This window comes from Apus apus, chromosome 5 (assembly GCF_020740795.1).
Source record: "Apus apus isolate bApuApu2 chromosome 5, bApuApu2.pri.cur, whole genome shotgun sequence".
NCBI lineage: Eukaryota > Metazoa > Chordata > Aves > Apodiformes > Apodidae > Apus > Apus apus.
Genome location: NC_067286.1, coordinates 55,842,706 through 55,859,623, shown reverse-complemented (window position 1 = coordinate 55,859,623; position 16,918 = coordinate 55,842,706). Strand labels below are relative to the sequence as shown.

The following is a 16,918-nucleotide window of genomic DNA, read 5'->3' as shown; positions in this document are numbered from 1 at the left end:
AAAAAAAAAAAAAATTTCTAATTTGCTGTGTTCTGTTAACTCAGGTTTCCTCCTTGTTTTGCCAGCCACATAGAAAATGATTTGCCAAACAATTCTGCAACCTCCTTAGGCCAGTTACTTGGTATTCCAGCTGTGACAAATTAATACTTGCCTGGAAATGCTCTCCAGGGTGCTTTACACACAAGCTGGCAACTGAGCTTCCTGTGCTCCTTCACTCAATTGTTACCAGTGGAGAAAGAGGGAAGGCACAAAGACTCTTGGCTCAACACATCCAGCCAGAGGATTCATCCCAATAGTTGAACAATCAACACTTAGAACTAAAATTAGGGTGCTGTTTATAAAAAACCCAACATTTCAGACTTTAGAGACCATAGAATATCCATCATAAAAGACATTACATATTGTGAAATTAAGTATCACCTCTTTTTTTAAATAAGTGAATTAATTTATTCATATTTGTACATTAAATTGTATACAATTTCAGAGAGCATTACAGTTAGATTAACAAAAGCTACTTACCAAAAAGAAAATACAAAACTAAGAATTATTCTGGAAGCTTATTTATTACAGAAGGAAGGTTTCACGATCATGTCCGTATTAAGTCAAATTTGGTGATATTTGGTGAAATCTTTTGATAAAAATGAAATGTTTAAAAAAATCCAAGTGACTCCTATAAAATCATATCTAAGGCAGATATTTTTATTATACATTGATTTTAAACATTTGGATAGAGGGAGAAACCTGAGATCTATACCCAAAAGCTATTCTCTGCAGAAGAGACATACACATTTGTTTGCTTTTTCAGCAAACAGTATATATAATTGTTACTAAAAAAGTTGTGCTGTACATTAGCTGTAGTGCAGGTCACTTTCATATTAAGTGCCAATAAAGGCTTTAACAAAATATACAAAGTCTTAAAAGGTGAGGCTGTTTAAAGCATTAATTGTATACATATTGCACACTATAGTGAATACTCATGGTTCAAAAAATACTCACATTGCATTTGCCAGTTCTTACACAATGAACTGCATTGGAATGAGAAAAGGTCAGGAACAGATGTTACCAGCTGTCAAATTAGCAAAGAGTGAGAGGCAGGTCCATGGGGGCTGGTGTCTTCCTTCCCTCAAGTGGCCAACAGTGCTGTTCTCACTGGTCCCGGGACTCGTACAGGAGTTTTGTTGCCTAACATGAAGACAGATGTCACTGTGTTAATTCGTTTCACTTGCAGCCACCTCATCTCCATCCTACCCCTCCAAAAATTTCCTTTAAACCCAAGGTTTAAAGTTCTTCCTCTGCTATTTACTTACTCTAAGGAAAAAGTCAGAAGTAGTATTTCTGAAATTTCAGTAACCCTTCTAAACATATGCAGTAAACAATGTTATTCTGTTCTATATTTCTCCTAGCTCCTTCTGCTTCCCCCTTGCAAAGTTTTGGTGACATGTTCCATTTGTCTCAAACTACAGGATCAAGCAACCCCCTGTGCTGGGAACAAAGGTGCATTCTCTACCATCAAGTGCTTTCACATGCTGTTAACTAGGACCTCAGAAAGTCTCACTGATCAGTTACTTAAAACTCCTGTCAAAGGAGACAAAACCAGTGTGGGAGGCTGTTCAGCTTATCCATAGAATACTGGTTCTCATAATATTTGTAGCAGCTGTATTCCCTGTGGAAGATGAGTGAGAACAGATCTAAGGAAATGCTGAATGATACTCACAGGCCAACACAGAGTCTGAGTGCACTGTGCTGAATGCAGATGCTGGGGTTAGGGGGGGCTGGGAAGCTTAATGCTGGTAAAGAAGCAAACAGCCACACACCTGCATTTGCAGACAGCTTATAAATTACAGTTCTAATTATCAATCAGATGAAGAAAGCTCCAGAACTAGTTGGAGTGGTTTTGGGTTTTGTCTCCCATAACTTTGACTTATGAAATAATAAACTTCAGTTTCATTAGCCATTCAATGCCTAACAGCAAAAGATTAAACAGTCTTCCACAGGGCCCTGTCTCCACTCCTGTTTTCAAACATAAATTTCTCTGAACCTTCATAAAGCAGTGAAAACAATTACCTGAGTTTAGATTCAAGAGACTATTTCATAATGCACATGCTGCAGTGAGTAAGAAAAACCTAAGGAACTTGACAGTCTTAATTCCTACCTTCTTTTCACCTAATGACATAAGATCTTGGGAAACCATTTGTAGTGCTTATCTTCTCCAGGTATCCTAGTCATGTTCATAAAAACCACCCACAGCCTCTGTTTTCTTATGCAAAAAGGCCCTAAAATCCTTATGTAAAAAATAAGAGGCTCCTAAGGTTGCATACTCTCTTGGCAGCTACTAAGCACCCAAAACTCAAAGGTTTTTTCTCAGATTTCCCAAGTATGGCCTCCTGTTCTCACCTTATGCATGGCTGCCAGCCAGCTTGCTGACAGCTTCTTGTTACAGCTGAAATCTTCACAGGCTGTAAATTTCATCTGCGTTAGCTCCTCTGATCCTGGCACCTTATACTGCAGAGTCATACCTATGGCACGAGTATTACCTCCTGGAAAAAAAGCAGAAGAATCTTGAACAGCAACAGGTTTTACTAATTAAGTAACACAACTTCTAGTAAGCAGGTTTGAAGAAAACAATCTCACCACTTGATTTGAAGCACCAGCAACTGCAGGTGCACTAGCAGTGACCCCAGGGGCTAATGCCAGGCAAAGCATGTACAGACTCAACGCTGTTTATTCTCTGGAAAACACTGAGGCAGAACCTGTATAAACCACCAGGTAAAGCCACCAGCTACACATGCTGAGAATACCTTCATGTCTTAACATTACCGTGACTTCTCTTAAGTAGATGCCACAGTTTTGTGCTGTAGCCTGCAGTCTGTAACCTGAATTACTGGTGTCCAGTTAGACTGATCTCCAAGAGGGATCTCTGCTTGACGCAGTCTGGCACAGCAGCCAAAAGTCTCTCCTACTTGGCAAAGGTTGAGAAAGACGCTTACGCAAGACTAGGCAACAACTGGCAACGTCATTTACTTCCTGAAGGAAATCTGCTACAAAAGACTTTGCTCTGACAACAGTGTGATAGCGAGATGTTTGTATCTCTCTAGCTGCACAGAGATTGAGATAAACCAAAGCAAAAATACAGAAGTGAAACATAAGCTTTGCTCAGAATGCCACCCTTGATTGGCAGAGTTTCCCGAAGAGCACAAGCCAAGCCTCAGGAACAGCACCACTGGATGCAGAACACTTTGCAAAGCTCTTGTTATGAGAGGGCTCCTGGAGGCCATTACTGCAATCATCAAAAAGCCAAAGATGGATCTCAATCAAAGGAACCTGGTCAAAAGCCCAACAAGCAGCATTTCTAAAAGTAGCCATTTGCTGTTCCTGTAGGATAAACTGAAACCCAACATCATCCCTCACTCCCCTGCAGCCACCTGGCCAGACTAACAGATTAAGGGACTACTTAAAGCAGTGGAAATCAAACACCTACAGCCTTGAACAGTTTGCCCAGGTCTGGCATCCCAGGACGCTACTGAGTCAGGCAGAACACACCTTACACAACAAGAGGTCGTATTTTAAAAGATGTGTTAGAGCAACCCACTAATTATTTATTCAGTGCAAAGCTCTACTGGACAGTACACAAAAATACATGAATTTCTGGTAGACAATTCAGCACACCTTTGCTGAAGGAGATGATTTGTAATACTGTGTGCCAATAAAGGTAAGAATTCTCATCTTCCCTTCTCTCTTCCAGCAGGGACAGTAGCACACCTGGTCTAAAGAAGACCTTGAATGTTCTTAGCTCTCCAAAAAGTTAGAAAACATTAATTCTCAGTTTATTACACAAACAGATGTGAATGGATACATGTCAGATTTGAACAGCACTTGTCCTAAGTTGAACAGCTTTGGATCAAGCAAAAGAACCAGCACTGCAGGGGAAGACAGATGGGAGGGGGATCATGACAACATGCTTCGGTGTGTCATGCTCAAAGGACCTGGTGATACCTTCAGTAATATGCTGGCTCTCCAGAAGGCTGGTGTAAGTGTGAATATCTTTTTCTACATCAAGAAGGAAGGCAGGCAAGCAAAAAGATAAAGCAGTCAGAGAGCAGTGAACAAGAAATTACAGGAGCATTAAGTAACTTGGCAACACATCTGGTTGATCTGAATACCAAGTAAGTTTATTAAAGTTAACATGCTGTACTGACTGAATATTGCACAGACAGGCTGTCCAATTAGAAAATTCCAGCAGTGACAGAGGTGTTGCTAGAGAACAATTTTTAAAATTCCTGACCTTGTTTGTTTCCATTTCAGTGAAATCATATTCAAGTTCATCCTGAAATATTCTAAAATCTGGTAAGAGATGAGGCAGTAAGTAGCTGCCCTCTGATTCAGATGTTACCAGTTTCATTTGGTCACCCCTTCATCTTGTATGAAATTAAGAAAGCATAGCTTAATTATTTACCCCTCACCTCAGTTTCTCTGTCACTCTCCTCACAATTATTTGGAAAACCAGAAGAGAAATCCCAGCTGGATTCTGAAATAGAAGCTTCCCTCCTATAAGCTTCTGAATCAACAGAAGTTTATATTTAGCCAAGAGAAAGGATCAAACCAATGATGACCACCTTCACTCAGGTTTATCAAGAAGCTCTCCCATATTAGAGCTGTAAGGCAACTTCTCAATTCTTAGGTTTTTCCCAAAATCCTGGAAGCCACATGGACAGGGCTCCACACTGCACTCTATCCTGAGAGCAGCTGTAACTAACACAGTTACTCCTAAGTTACCAATAACCCAGCACTGCACTGTCTGGCTTGAACAATAATTACAACTTCACATATTTTTTCTTTATAGTTCATTTGTATTCAATTAAAAACTTACCTCCAGGAGTAAATCCCTCTGTAAGTATCTGAACAGTTGAAATCTGTATAATTTCAATTTCATAGTGGCTGTCTCCATCCAAAACCAGGTATCTACATAACACAATAAAAACTTTAAAAAAAATAAAACACTACAGTAACAAATCCAAATCAAAGGAAAAAATAAACACAGTCTTGGTGACTGGCTGTTTATATGTTCTTTGGGTGGGGAGAGAGAGAAATCAAGCAGGGAAAATGGCTTTTCTTTGAAGTTCTTCACTTAAAGAAAAAAAAACACCACCACAAAGCCTATAGTTCAGTGTGCCAGGAAACCCTTTCAAAATACTAGAGGCATTCCTTTGAAGTTCTGGGGGAAGAACAGAACAGAGTTGGAAGTGTTCTAGCCAACCAGTTTATAGCGATGACAGAAGTCATGATTTGGCTACAATATTAAACAACGTGGTGCACTGATAGAATCTTTCCAAAAGGAGTTTTCTTCAGTGGCTACAGATTTTTCCCAGCCTCCCCCCCGCTTTCCTATGATCCTCCTATGAGCTGGCAAAAAGCAGAGCTCCACCTTTCCAAAGCACACTGCTTGTAAATTCAAACAAACTTACTCCAGTAATGCTCTACCTATCCTTTCTGTCAGATTTATGTGACAATATCCTCACAGCACGTTACTCTTACATTAAAAAATAATACAGCTGTTATTAGATAATAATACAGCTGTAAGTGCAACAAGAATATATTTTGCAAGTGCAATTTCTATCAATCCTTCTCACCTCTGATTGTTGGAAAGTCGACAAACCATGAGCTCAGATTTATCAGATGTTCCCAGAGTTACAAAGAATGTAGCACCTGCAAAGAAATGTTTTAGTATTCAAACGCAGAGTTTAAGATGGAAAATTCAAGTATCAAAAACAAGTAGCTAATTTTTACTCACTGCACCTAATACACTGAATGGGGTGAATAAGAGACTAATAGACATGTTGAACTGATTAATATCAGCAGAACGTTCAAGGATATAAAGCTGATATTTAATTATCTTGTTCTGAATCACAGGACCTTTCACAATTACTATTTAATTTCTCCCATATGTTGCAGAAATACAGATGATAGCTTAAGATGAATCTCAAGCTTAGAACAGGTTTGGAGATGGCAAAAGCAAGTAATTTAAGACTACACTTTATTGCAATAATGCAAACTATAGTTTCAGTATTCAAAAAAAATCTGTCAGAAGAACCTAACAGCAGGATATGACCTCCAGGTCTATGCTTAATAAACAGTGAAGACACCTCTTTTTCATTACTGAAGGCTAGCTGTGGCTTACTTTGGCTTACTTTGAGGTCAATGAACTTCAGCCTTAATGTTCTGCTTCTTTCTGTGCAAAACAGCTCCTTTTGACTTCAGAAAGTCATCGTAACTACATTAGTGAAGTGACTCATAACTTAAAAGAAAGCAGACTACTTGCCTAACCCCTTCACTTCCTCCATGCCTCACGCTCCCTGTATTACCTAATCCAGATACTGTTGATCTGGGAAATGAAAAAAACAACACAGAGCCCTGCCAAATGGTCTGCAACCCATCTCCATAATCTGAACCATGCAGCCTCAAGAGAGCTTCACCTCACTGTCTATTTCACAATTTTACACAGCCTTACCAAGCCCTCAGCATGGACCCCAAAGCTGCTGCTGCAGCCAGAAAGAGAGGCCACCACAACCACCACCTCTCTGACTGAGATCCGTGGCTCTACAGTAAGTCAGGAACAACTTCAGACTTTAATTGCATCACGTGAATGCAAGCAGGACAAGCTTTTAAAAAAAAAGTCTTCAGTTTAAAATACATCACTTAAAACCTCCTCTACACCTTCATCTGCAGAGCAGTGATTTGTGTGTCACACGGATGAACATGCTCCTTTCTGAACCTAGAATCCCCTAGGAACATTCATGCTATTCAGACATGAGGTTTAGCTTACTGACTATACACATTGGCACCATCCTGAGATTTGAGTGCCAATCACAAGGCACTGAACAATCACAGAATATTTTAAAAACTGAAGACTCAGCTTTCTTAATGTAACTGGAATATGGATTACTGCGTTGCATGTAGTTTTAATGCTATGCAAAACTGACCACTCAGGATGATCTGCCATCAGCCATAGCTGTAGGCCACTGACAAGATCAAAGCTCACAACTGAAGCCTGAAACAAGCATGGTCTTTTGTGAGAAAATATTAAAATATTCTCTACTGTGAAGTACTTTTCATCCTTATTTAATGTAACAGAAATCTGGATTAAAGATGTATTATTTTAAGAAAAATGCCAACTGCACAAATCTGTTCTCAGAGGCATTAAAAATTCCTTTGTTTTTTAATTAAATCATTCTTTGTAAACACTAAGTTAGAAGTGTAAAATTCTCTAAGTAAATGGATAACAGAATTATTAACTGGCAAACAGGAAGCATGGCAACAAGAAGTATTTAAAGGAGACAGAACTGCAGCTCGTTTTACAAAAGGCATTACTCCTGCTGTCTTTGTTCACCACAGCTTTTGAATAAATGAGATCAAACCAGCATATCTATGCATTCAGTCCTTACCATTCATGAGCACTTTAAGCTGTTTGTCATAGAACTCTGTTTCTTTCTGAGAGATGAGAGCACACTCAGCACACTGGCGCACAGGGTCCACAAAGCACATGCGAGGCAGAGGCACTTTTTTACTGCAGCACTTGTCACAGAAGCACTTTCCGCATCTCCGGCAGTGATGCTGAGCAGGAGAGAACATCTTGTTTATTTATTTGCACAGGAAAGTATTAGGGAATAATTGGATAAAGTAGCTACATTAAATCTCTTCCTCCCCAGGAAACAGAATGGTTTCTTAGGTGTAAAACATGTAAGTCAAGGGACAGGTAAAGGAAATGTAACTGCTCTAGAGGGGTAGGAAGAAATCTCTGAGGACTGAACACAAAGGACTGAGAGTAGCATGAACAGCAGCACGACAGGCCTTTGTTGGCACTCTCTAAACATGCTTCTAAAGCAGACCAGAGAAACATTGAAAGGGCTTCTCCAGTACCCAGTAAAACCTTCACCTTACTGTTAATAAAAGTGCAAGAGAAGAGTGGTTTCCTTCCCACTCCCAAGCAAAGATGTCAGGAAACTTCAACTGGAGATCCTATTCTCCCTTAGAATCTATTCTCAAATTTTGCCCATGGAAACCCAAAACCTAAAGCTAGTTCTCCACCAGCAGTATCAGGCAATGCAGTACAAATCCAATGAAGTTGCAAAATCAGAGCTGGTATTCAAATGTGTTTCACAGCAACTAACTCTGCAAGAAGTGGCTTCTGCTCCAAATCACTGCTGGGGTGTGACAGTCCCAGCAGGTCTCCCTGACGCAAGTTCTCGTGTCAGAACAAGTATTCCCAGGCAAGCAGGAACTGATTTGTGGCTCAAAAGCAAGTTTGAAGAGTTTGATACAAGGAACTGATACACTGCAGTTTTGGTCATTGTTAAGTCTTTCCAGCCAAATATTATGAAAATTTCTCTGGAGTACCTATTTCCCAGAGCTACCTGCATTCCTGATGCTAACACAAGTAAAACGCATCAGCATAAAGAATTGGGGCCCTCAATCAAAATGCTCTAACCAACCAACAACCATACTCTTAACCCATCCAACTAAAAAAAAAAAATAAGAACTAGGAGAAAGTACACTCCATGATTTAAAAGCGCTAGGATAACTGACTAACATCGTAATGCTCCTCAGGCCTCCTGAAAATTTACACTTATCTGGTATAGTATGTTAACATGTCTTGTTTACAATTCCTCCTTCCCCCTCCTTCCAAACAATAAATTACAAAACCATTAACTATGTCAATGCACCACAGCTCACTCTTTCACATCCTTCTTCACCTTCACCATGCTACGAGACTGTAAATACAGCTACAGAGAGGAATGAGATTCCCTGCTAAAAATCATTGCTGGCCTTTTTTGGGAGGCTGCTTTCCATCTCCATGCAGAAACCCCAGTATCAGCAGAATGTTCTCCAACAGCAGCAATCTGTACACCAGCACTACAACCACCCGGTTACTTTTATGCAATGAACATCATTTAACTCTAATGTCTGTGCTCTCTTTTCACACAGGGAGCATACTTATGGCTCACAGCAATCAAGGTGATTTATACTTTCTACTTTAATCAGAAATTCCCTTTCCCAAATCTGAGATAAATCCTGTTTTACTTTTAGAACAGAAGGAGAATGTCTGCATTTTAACAATACAGTTTGTTAAATGAAGATGAAAATTCGTGACTCCTGAAAACACTTTTGTTGACATTTCCCCAACTAATTTTATCTCCCAAAACAAAACTGAATTAGCTGATTTGGTTCCTATGTCAGCACTGATGTTACCAGCTCACTCTACCATGAGTTCCTCTCACTCTTCCTTTGAATGTAAATCCTGCGGGTACCCAGTAATTTGGAAAAAACATAACTACACATTGAGTAACAAGATGAATTTCAAACAAACAGAATTTAAGCAGAAAGGACCTCTACTCAGAAAAGGCAGAATACAAAGAAAAGTACTTTAAGCTGTATCAGACTTTGCATGCTATTCTACTGGTATCTTCTACATTGTAATAAAAATAAGTCTATATTAGTATTTTGTAACAGTTGATGCTTTACATTTAATTGATTTCTCTTACCTTTCTGGTTATGAAGTCAAATTTTGTATCACACTGCATACATCTTGGGCACTAGAAAACAGTACAAATTAAGGTTAACCTACAAGATTTCTAAACCTTTAATCCTCCTACCATACACAAAGACTGAGCTTGATATTATGCCCTAAAAAGAAACACTTTTCAACAAATTTCTGTCCTTTATCTTTTCATTATGGATGGTTTGCATTTATTTTAAAATTTATGCAGCAAAACAATGTCATCCCTACAACAAAAAGCTGCCAAACTCATTAGCCCTAAGGAATACTGCATTCTGCCAGCAGTCAGAACTACATTTCAGAAGTATTTATCATGCCTAATTATGTTTGACTACCTAGACAATCATATACTCCAGAGTTGACAGTTTTTATACAACTTGTCAGCCTCACTGTACTACACTGTGATGTTCTCTCAACTCTGTAAAACATTGTTTATATATTTTAATGCTCTTGATACTTAAAAAACTTTTGAAACATGCTAGGAGATATTTGGTTCTCTTCCAAGCCAATAAGGTTTATGGCAACTACAAAATGTCACTTCCTGAAATATCTTTCCTAAAACAAGCTTACATCCACACTCCCCCCAAAAGAAAAGTAAGAAAGCAATTGAAGAATTGTCTCACAACTAAGTAGAGCTTAAGGGGTGACTTTTTATTTTCTAAACTATCAGAAGTGACTGTTAGACAATTCAAATTTTCTATACAGAAAGTCACCTACCCAAGGGGCTGATACTCAAATGTTAGATCACTGGATTTTCATACAGATTTTACATATTTTTATCCACCATATCAGAACTCCACTCTCCAAGGCTTATAATGTAATTATTGCTGGATTTATTTGCAAGTATTAATGCAAAATTATGCTAACATCTGAAGTAGGAGAACATAGTTAGATCCTGTACTAAGTTTTAAAACTCTAGAAATCTAAACTCCTCAAACCTGAACATTTCAAACTACAGCAGAATGTCATCTGAAAATATGCCCCAAGATGAGCAGGTGCTATTTGCTAAGAACACAGTGATAATCTTTTGCTTTTAATTAATACATTTCAATACTTAACCATGTATCTTTTAAAAATTCCTTCAGATTACAACAGGTTTTGTTGTTTATTTCAAGGGCTTTTCGTTCAGCATGTACCAACCATTGCCATAGGTTCAACAATTACAGCCAAGAAAACATGACAGCAGCTAAATTAAAAATTCTCTAGAAATTTTTCATTTTCTTTTGAAGCACAAGATTGTTAATAATTTGTAACAGTTCATACAAAGTCCTCCAATGCCTAAACAGAAGTTTAACAAATTAAGAGAGTAACTGCAGTCACTATAGTGGAACATAAATAGCTACTGGCAAGGTTTGGTAGAATAGGTTATGTGTTTCTAAATCACACACACACAAAAAAAGAGACCTCTGAATTGTTTCAAATACAATGAATAAAGGCATCCAAGCACCTCTTTTCACAATGCCTGCAGAAAAGCTTCTTCTAACATTCACTCATTAATAATCTTCTGCATAAAGCAACTTCAGCATTCCCAAGGTTACACCTCTGCAACAAGTAGCACTCCATAGCTAACAGTACATTTTACTCTACACTGATGTGGATTTAGTGTTTTACTTTTTGACATTTGCAACTTAGTAGTTTGTCTGGGAGCTGGATGGGGCAAGAATTTTGGTACACTTTGAATTTACCAGGAGTCTTAGCTCATTTTTGTAATGAAAATACACTGGGTTTTGGTCAGAAATTAGAAAACAAACTAGGGAAAAAAACGCCCACACTTCTGAATGCTGTCCTAAGTAGATTTCATACACAGTATTAGGCCAAACATACAAGTTGTGTTTCAGCAAGGAACAAAGTTATCCATCCTCTTATTCAATACAAATTCCATAGAAATATATTCCTAAATTCCTAACCAATCATGATAATGCTGCCTGATACATAGAGAGCAGTCACAAATAAACCACAAGTCAAATGGCATATGGTAGCAGGCACTGCAAAATGGGACCTTCCTACAAAAATGTTCTAACAGAAGTAGGCTGGATAAACAGCTCCTTCAAGGCACAGCTTCTACATTGCCTGGGAAGACATCCCATCTTGAATGGTGAATTCTTCCTCCTCATCCATATCAGGACAGAACTGGAAAGTACATAAGTACCAAATTAAGCGCAAAGTCCTGGGTCAGCACAACCCCGGGCACAAATACAGCCTGGGGGAAGAATGGCTGGAGAGCAGTCCTGAGGAGAAGGACTTGGGGGTGGGAGGAAATGAGAAGCTCGACATGAACCACCAGTGTGTGCTGGAGCCCAGAGAGCAACTGCATCCTGGGCTGCATCAAAAGAAGTGTGGCCAGCAGGGCCAGGGAGGTGATTCTGCCCCTCTGCTCTTCTCTGGTCAGACCCGACATGGAATAATGTGTACGGGTCTGGGTCCCTCAGCACAGGAAAGACATGGAGTTGTTGGACAGGGTCCAGAGGAGGGCCATGAAGATGATCACAGGGCTGGAGCAGCTGTGCTATGAAGACGGGCTGAGAGAGTTGGGGTTGTTTGGCCTAGAGAAGGCTCCAAGGAGACCTTACAGCATCTTCCAGTACCTGAAGGGGCTACAGGAAAGCTGGGGAGTGGCTTTTCACCAGAGAGGGCAGTGATAGGACAAGGGGTAATGGTTTTAAACTGAGGGAGGGGAGATTTAGGTTAGACATCAGAAAGAAATTCTACACCAGGAGAGTAGTAAGGCACTGGAACAGGTTAACCAGGGACACTGTGGAAGCCCCCTCCCTGGAAATGTTTAAGGCCAGGTTGGATGAGGCTTGTACAGCCTGGTCTGTGTGAGGTGTCCCTGCTCATAGCAGGGAGTTTGGAACCTGATGATAACTTTAAGGTCCCTTCCAACCTTAACTGTTCTATGATTCTATGATTAAGCCTTATTGTTTGAAGGATTTTTATCACATTTACAGAGAAGGAAGCATGACCTTTGAGTTACTTTTCATGTCTTCAAGATACAGCCTTGTTAAAACCAGCACAAATCTGATTTTTTTTTGCCAAGTGGAAACAAAGAGATACGAAGAAAGAAAAAATGAAAATGCATGTCACGAGTGTATTGATTTCACATATAAACAACACACCACTAATACTAATATCAGATTACTTCATCATGGAAAATAGAAGAACACTTGTTGGATCTTGGTACAAATTTAAAAATACTGAGTTATTTACAAACTGAGTGGAACTTCTCATGGGTTTGCTAAGGTGTGGTAACAAATTTGCATAATCCATTGGATCCATCCAGAGGCAAGAATGCTGCAGATGGACAGGAAGCTGTAGTTACACTTCTTAGGTTTTATTTGCATATGCAATAACAAAGCCATTCAAGAAGCGATGCCAGGTAACACCTGGCTGAGCTTGTTAACACAGTGAATGTTCGCAATGTGGAAGTCCACAAGCTTGTCAAATCGAACCTTGTAACACGCCTGACCAAGACAGCTGATGCCAGGGTGGAAACCACCACAATGCAAACATTGAGCAGATACAGCCTCCTGATATGACAGCTGAACAGGGCCAACCCCTGCCTGAGCTACACGGGTTTGCCAGCAGTGCCAGCACTGCCCTGTCACACAACTAGTGCTGCCCTGGGCCAGCAGAGGATCCACTACATAACCTCAGCTCCCTCCCGCAGTAATCCTGGAGCCCCAGGGAATCACTTTCCCCACATCTGCAAGCTCCTCCCGCCCACCCCTACTCTGAGGCACACAGTGTTCTTTAGCCACACGAAGATCTGGTACACAGCTGGATGTCACCAGGTTTGGCCACCCCCTGCACTCAAGGACGCAAGTTTTACTCCATTTCAAGTCCAACATTTCCTTAATGGGAACACTGCCTGTTGAGCTCTTCTGGTGACAAAGAAATGCCAGGTTAGACAAGGCATGTGCAGTGACCAACCTTTAGCTCCATCTGAAGCTTCATGATGCTCAGCACAAGTTCTAATAATATTATCTACCTTGATTCATTATTGATATTACAAATGCAACTACCAAAAAAGAAAGTCTTCTGTAGTCCCACTTCAGTCTTTCAATTCAAAGTCCTCAAAATAACTGATATTTTAAGACTGTAAAATCTTGTGATACAATAATTAAAAATTGAAATACATGTCAATGTTACGTCAGTTTTGCAAGACTACTAACTGCCACAATTTTTAGATTACTTTACTTTGAAAAATAAGCCAGTAAACTATTCCTGCCTCACAGAAATAAAGCTACTGAATTTGTGAGTGTTACTGGCTGCACCAGCATATTTGAAAAGCCAGATCAACTTTTGCTAATACCAGCTGTTTGTCTTGGACAAAGAATATGTTTTTTAACTTATGTTCGACATGGTAACAAGATTCCTGCTGAATTTATTACCTAGATAACACTGTCTCTTTAAATTTAATTTTATTGATAAAAACATGGGTTTTATAAGCTTCCCTGTATATCATGTATCGGCTTTATTTAAAGTTGGTAAGATATTTGACAATAATTAGCCAAAGGGATGTCAGAATTTCAGTACACTTTAAGAAATCCAGTAAAAGAAATTTTACAAAATAACAATAATGTAAGATTAAAAAATATGAGTAAATAAATGCCATTAAAATGTTTGCTTATGCTACACTTCAATAGCAAGTATCACTGAGTCTGATGCAAAGGCAACATTCAATCACAAAATATCATCAGCCTATTGACCAACAGACTAGAGGGAAAAAGTTGAATTTTAAGGAGAATGAATACCTGCCATGAATAACTGTTAAGATAAAACTGAAACGAACATATACAAGAGTAACGTATCTAAAATATACAGACTTAATTCTTAAATACATGTAACTAGTTTAAATAAACCCCACCACAATCCTCAAACAACCTTTAGTTGAATTAAGACAGTACGATGTGTTAGACTGAGTTAAAAGTACCTTACTTTTTAAAAATCAAGCTAGTCTGCTATAACCAAGGAGTACTGAAATGTAAAACTACATTTCAGAAGGTCAGGAAGAAAACCAACTTCAACTTAACTGTTACACAAATAATACCCACTGATGATGATCTTCCAAGGGACCTAGGTGAGTGCACACAGGGCACAGCAAGGCACGAGCACAGCAAGAGGAACCTCCACTCAACACACTGAGAAACCACTTTCCTAACAACTGCCCAGACTTCACTACAAGCTCACTGACAAATACACACCCCATCTGCAACACACCCAGGGGACCACACCACGCATGGTGCCAACTGGGTGGGAGCCCCAAGAGCTGAGCCTCAATACCTTCAAACGACAGGCACTCCAGTCACTCAACTTTTTGTCTCATCTACACTTCACAGAAACACAGAATGGTTTGGGTTGGAAAAGACCTTAAAGATCATCTAGTTCCAACCCCCCTGCATGGGCAGGGACACCTCCCACTAGACCAGGTAGCTCAGAGCCCCATCCAACCTGGCCTTGAACACTGCCAGGGATGGGGCTTCCACAACGTCCCTGGGCAACCTGTGCCAGTGTCTCACCACTCTCACACTGAAGAATTTCTTCCTAATGTCTAACCTAAATCTCCCCTCTTCCAGTTCTGATCCATTTCCCATTGTCCTGTCACTACAAGCCCACGTAAAAAGCCCCTCCCCAGCTTTCCTGTAGGCCCCCTTCAGATACTGGAAAGCAGCTAGCTGTGAGGTCCCCCTGGAGCCTTCTCTTCATGTAAGACAGATAATCTGTTGCTACTGAGGGCAGGGTATATTTGTTTTTTATCCTCCAAGTATGGAATAGAATAACTGGAGAAAACTCCCACAAAATACTTTAGCAGACCATTTGTTTAAAATAAGTTGACTTTTTCATCGCTTTCCGAAAAAGGGGATGTTATTTTGGACAAAACCAGCAACTGACTTACTAGCCATGCACCTTCCAACAGTAAAGGTTAGTCTGAGCTGCAAGAACTGTGCAAGCAGAGTCAGTCTTTGGAATTATTACTTTTACATGGAACTTTTTGCCTCAAGGGATACCAGGTAGGGACAAACTTTTCTTCCTCATTCCTCACCACGGAGGACACAGCGTTCCCCCGCAAAACAGACAAACCATGCCAGTATCTGGCAAAGAATGCTCTTCTTTAATGATTCCCTGCTTAAATTCATACTGGTTCATAAAAAATGCATCTTAATTCCGGTCACATTTAAATGCACTGGCATGTACCCACACCACAGAATGCTGGCAATAAATAAATCAACAAACAATTGATTAGAAGCTGCATTACCTCCTAGCTGTAGGGTCTGGCAACATGCAATGCACGCTACATGAAACTCAATGTAACATCGTGATCACGTCCTTTACTCGAATGGTAGAAAAGCAAAGTTGACTGAAGTGGGCTGAGTTACTCGATACTCATTCAACACTAATAAAATTCACCCTGGGAGCCAGGAAAGCCGTTCTAACTTAGCCTGATTGCCTTAAGAATTCGCATCTTCTTTTTCTAAGCCGACACGGCCTTCAGAATAACCCCTATAAGGATTTTTAAGAGCGCTTCACTACCTATTAATGCCGCACAGCTCCCGACACTTGCAGCTCAACCTCACCGACTCTGGCGACAGGGCCACGCGTCCCTGCAGAACCAGTGCCGGCCCTTGCCCTTTCCAGCCCCTTGATCTCGGCAACATAAGCGGTGGTTCACAACCACAAAACCGCACCCGGGGGGCCCGGCCCGCTGCCCCGCCGGCCCGCGCGGTGAGCCGAGCCGAGCCGAGCCGAGCCTGCCCGCAGCTCCCCAGCCCCGGGCGGGGCCCCCAGGCCGCTCCCGCCGGCTCCCCCCGCAGCCCCGGCCGAGGGAAGCGCCAGGAACGACGGAGGCGCCAAGAAAGAGGAAGAAGCGCGATCCCCGCCCGCGGGCAGCAGCCCCCGAGGCAGCGAGGAGCCCGCGGGCCGCCCCGGGGAGGCCCCCGCCCGCCGCCCCTACCGATACCTCCTTGTCGGGCACCCAGGGCGGCTCGTCGAGGCCGAAGGGGCTGCGGGCCGAGCGGTGCTCGGGCACCATGCGCAGCCCGCTGGGCGAGCGCACCAGCTTCTTGGCGTCGCGGGCCTCGCAGCCCGACATCTTCCTGCTCCCTCCTCCCGCTCCGCGCCCGCCGGCAGCGCCGACGCCAATGGCGCCCGAGCCCCGCGGAACGGGCACCCAGCGCGGCCAATCAGGAACCGCGGCCCGCCAGTCCCCGCCCCCTCCCGCTCCGGGTGACCAATAGAACGCCGGCTGCGGGCTCGCCAGCCAATCCCGCAGCGCCTGGGGTCTGAGGCGGGCATGCCAGGCCTTCCCCGCCCCTTCGGGCGCTCCATGCGCATGCGCAGCAGGAATCTCTGGCCAGCAACCCGGAAGCG

At 41.5% G+C, this 16,918-nt stretch overlaps 1 protein-coding gene across 2 annotated transcripts; it reads right to left on the bottom strand.

Annotated features, from left to right (window-relative positions):
• Nucleotides 1-423: 423 nt before the first annotated feature.
• ZFYVE21 (zinc finger FYVE-type containing 21) lies at nt 424-16,701 on the bottom strand. Of its 2 annotated transcripts, XM_051620375.1 has the most exons (8): nt 16,509-16,701; nt 9,537-9,587; nt 7,440-7,608; nt 5,628-5,703; nt 4,868-4,959; nt 3,994-4,047; nt 2,395-2,537; nt 424-1,182 (listed from the first exon to the last, which is right to left on the bottom strand). In XM_051620375.1, the coding sequence occupies exons 1-8, from the start codon at nt 16,638-16,640 to the stop codon at nt 1,147-1,149; spliced, it is 753 nt and encodes a 250-aa protein (XP_051476335.1). In that variant the 5' UTR covers nt 16,641-16,701; the 3' UTR covers nt 424-1,146. The 2 variants fall into 2 exon arrangements, with proteins under 2 accessions (XP_051476335.1, XP_051476336.1); XM_051620376.1 differs by lacking the exon at nt 3,994-4,047.
• Nucleotides 16,702-16,918: the final 217 nt, after the last annotated feature.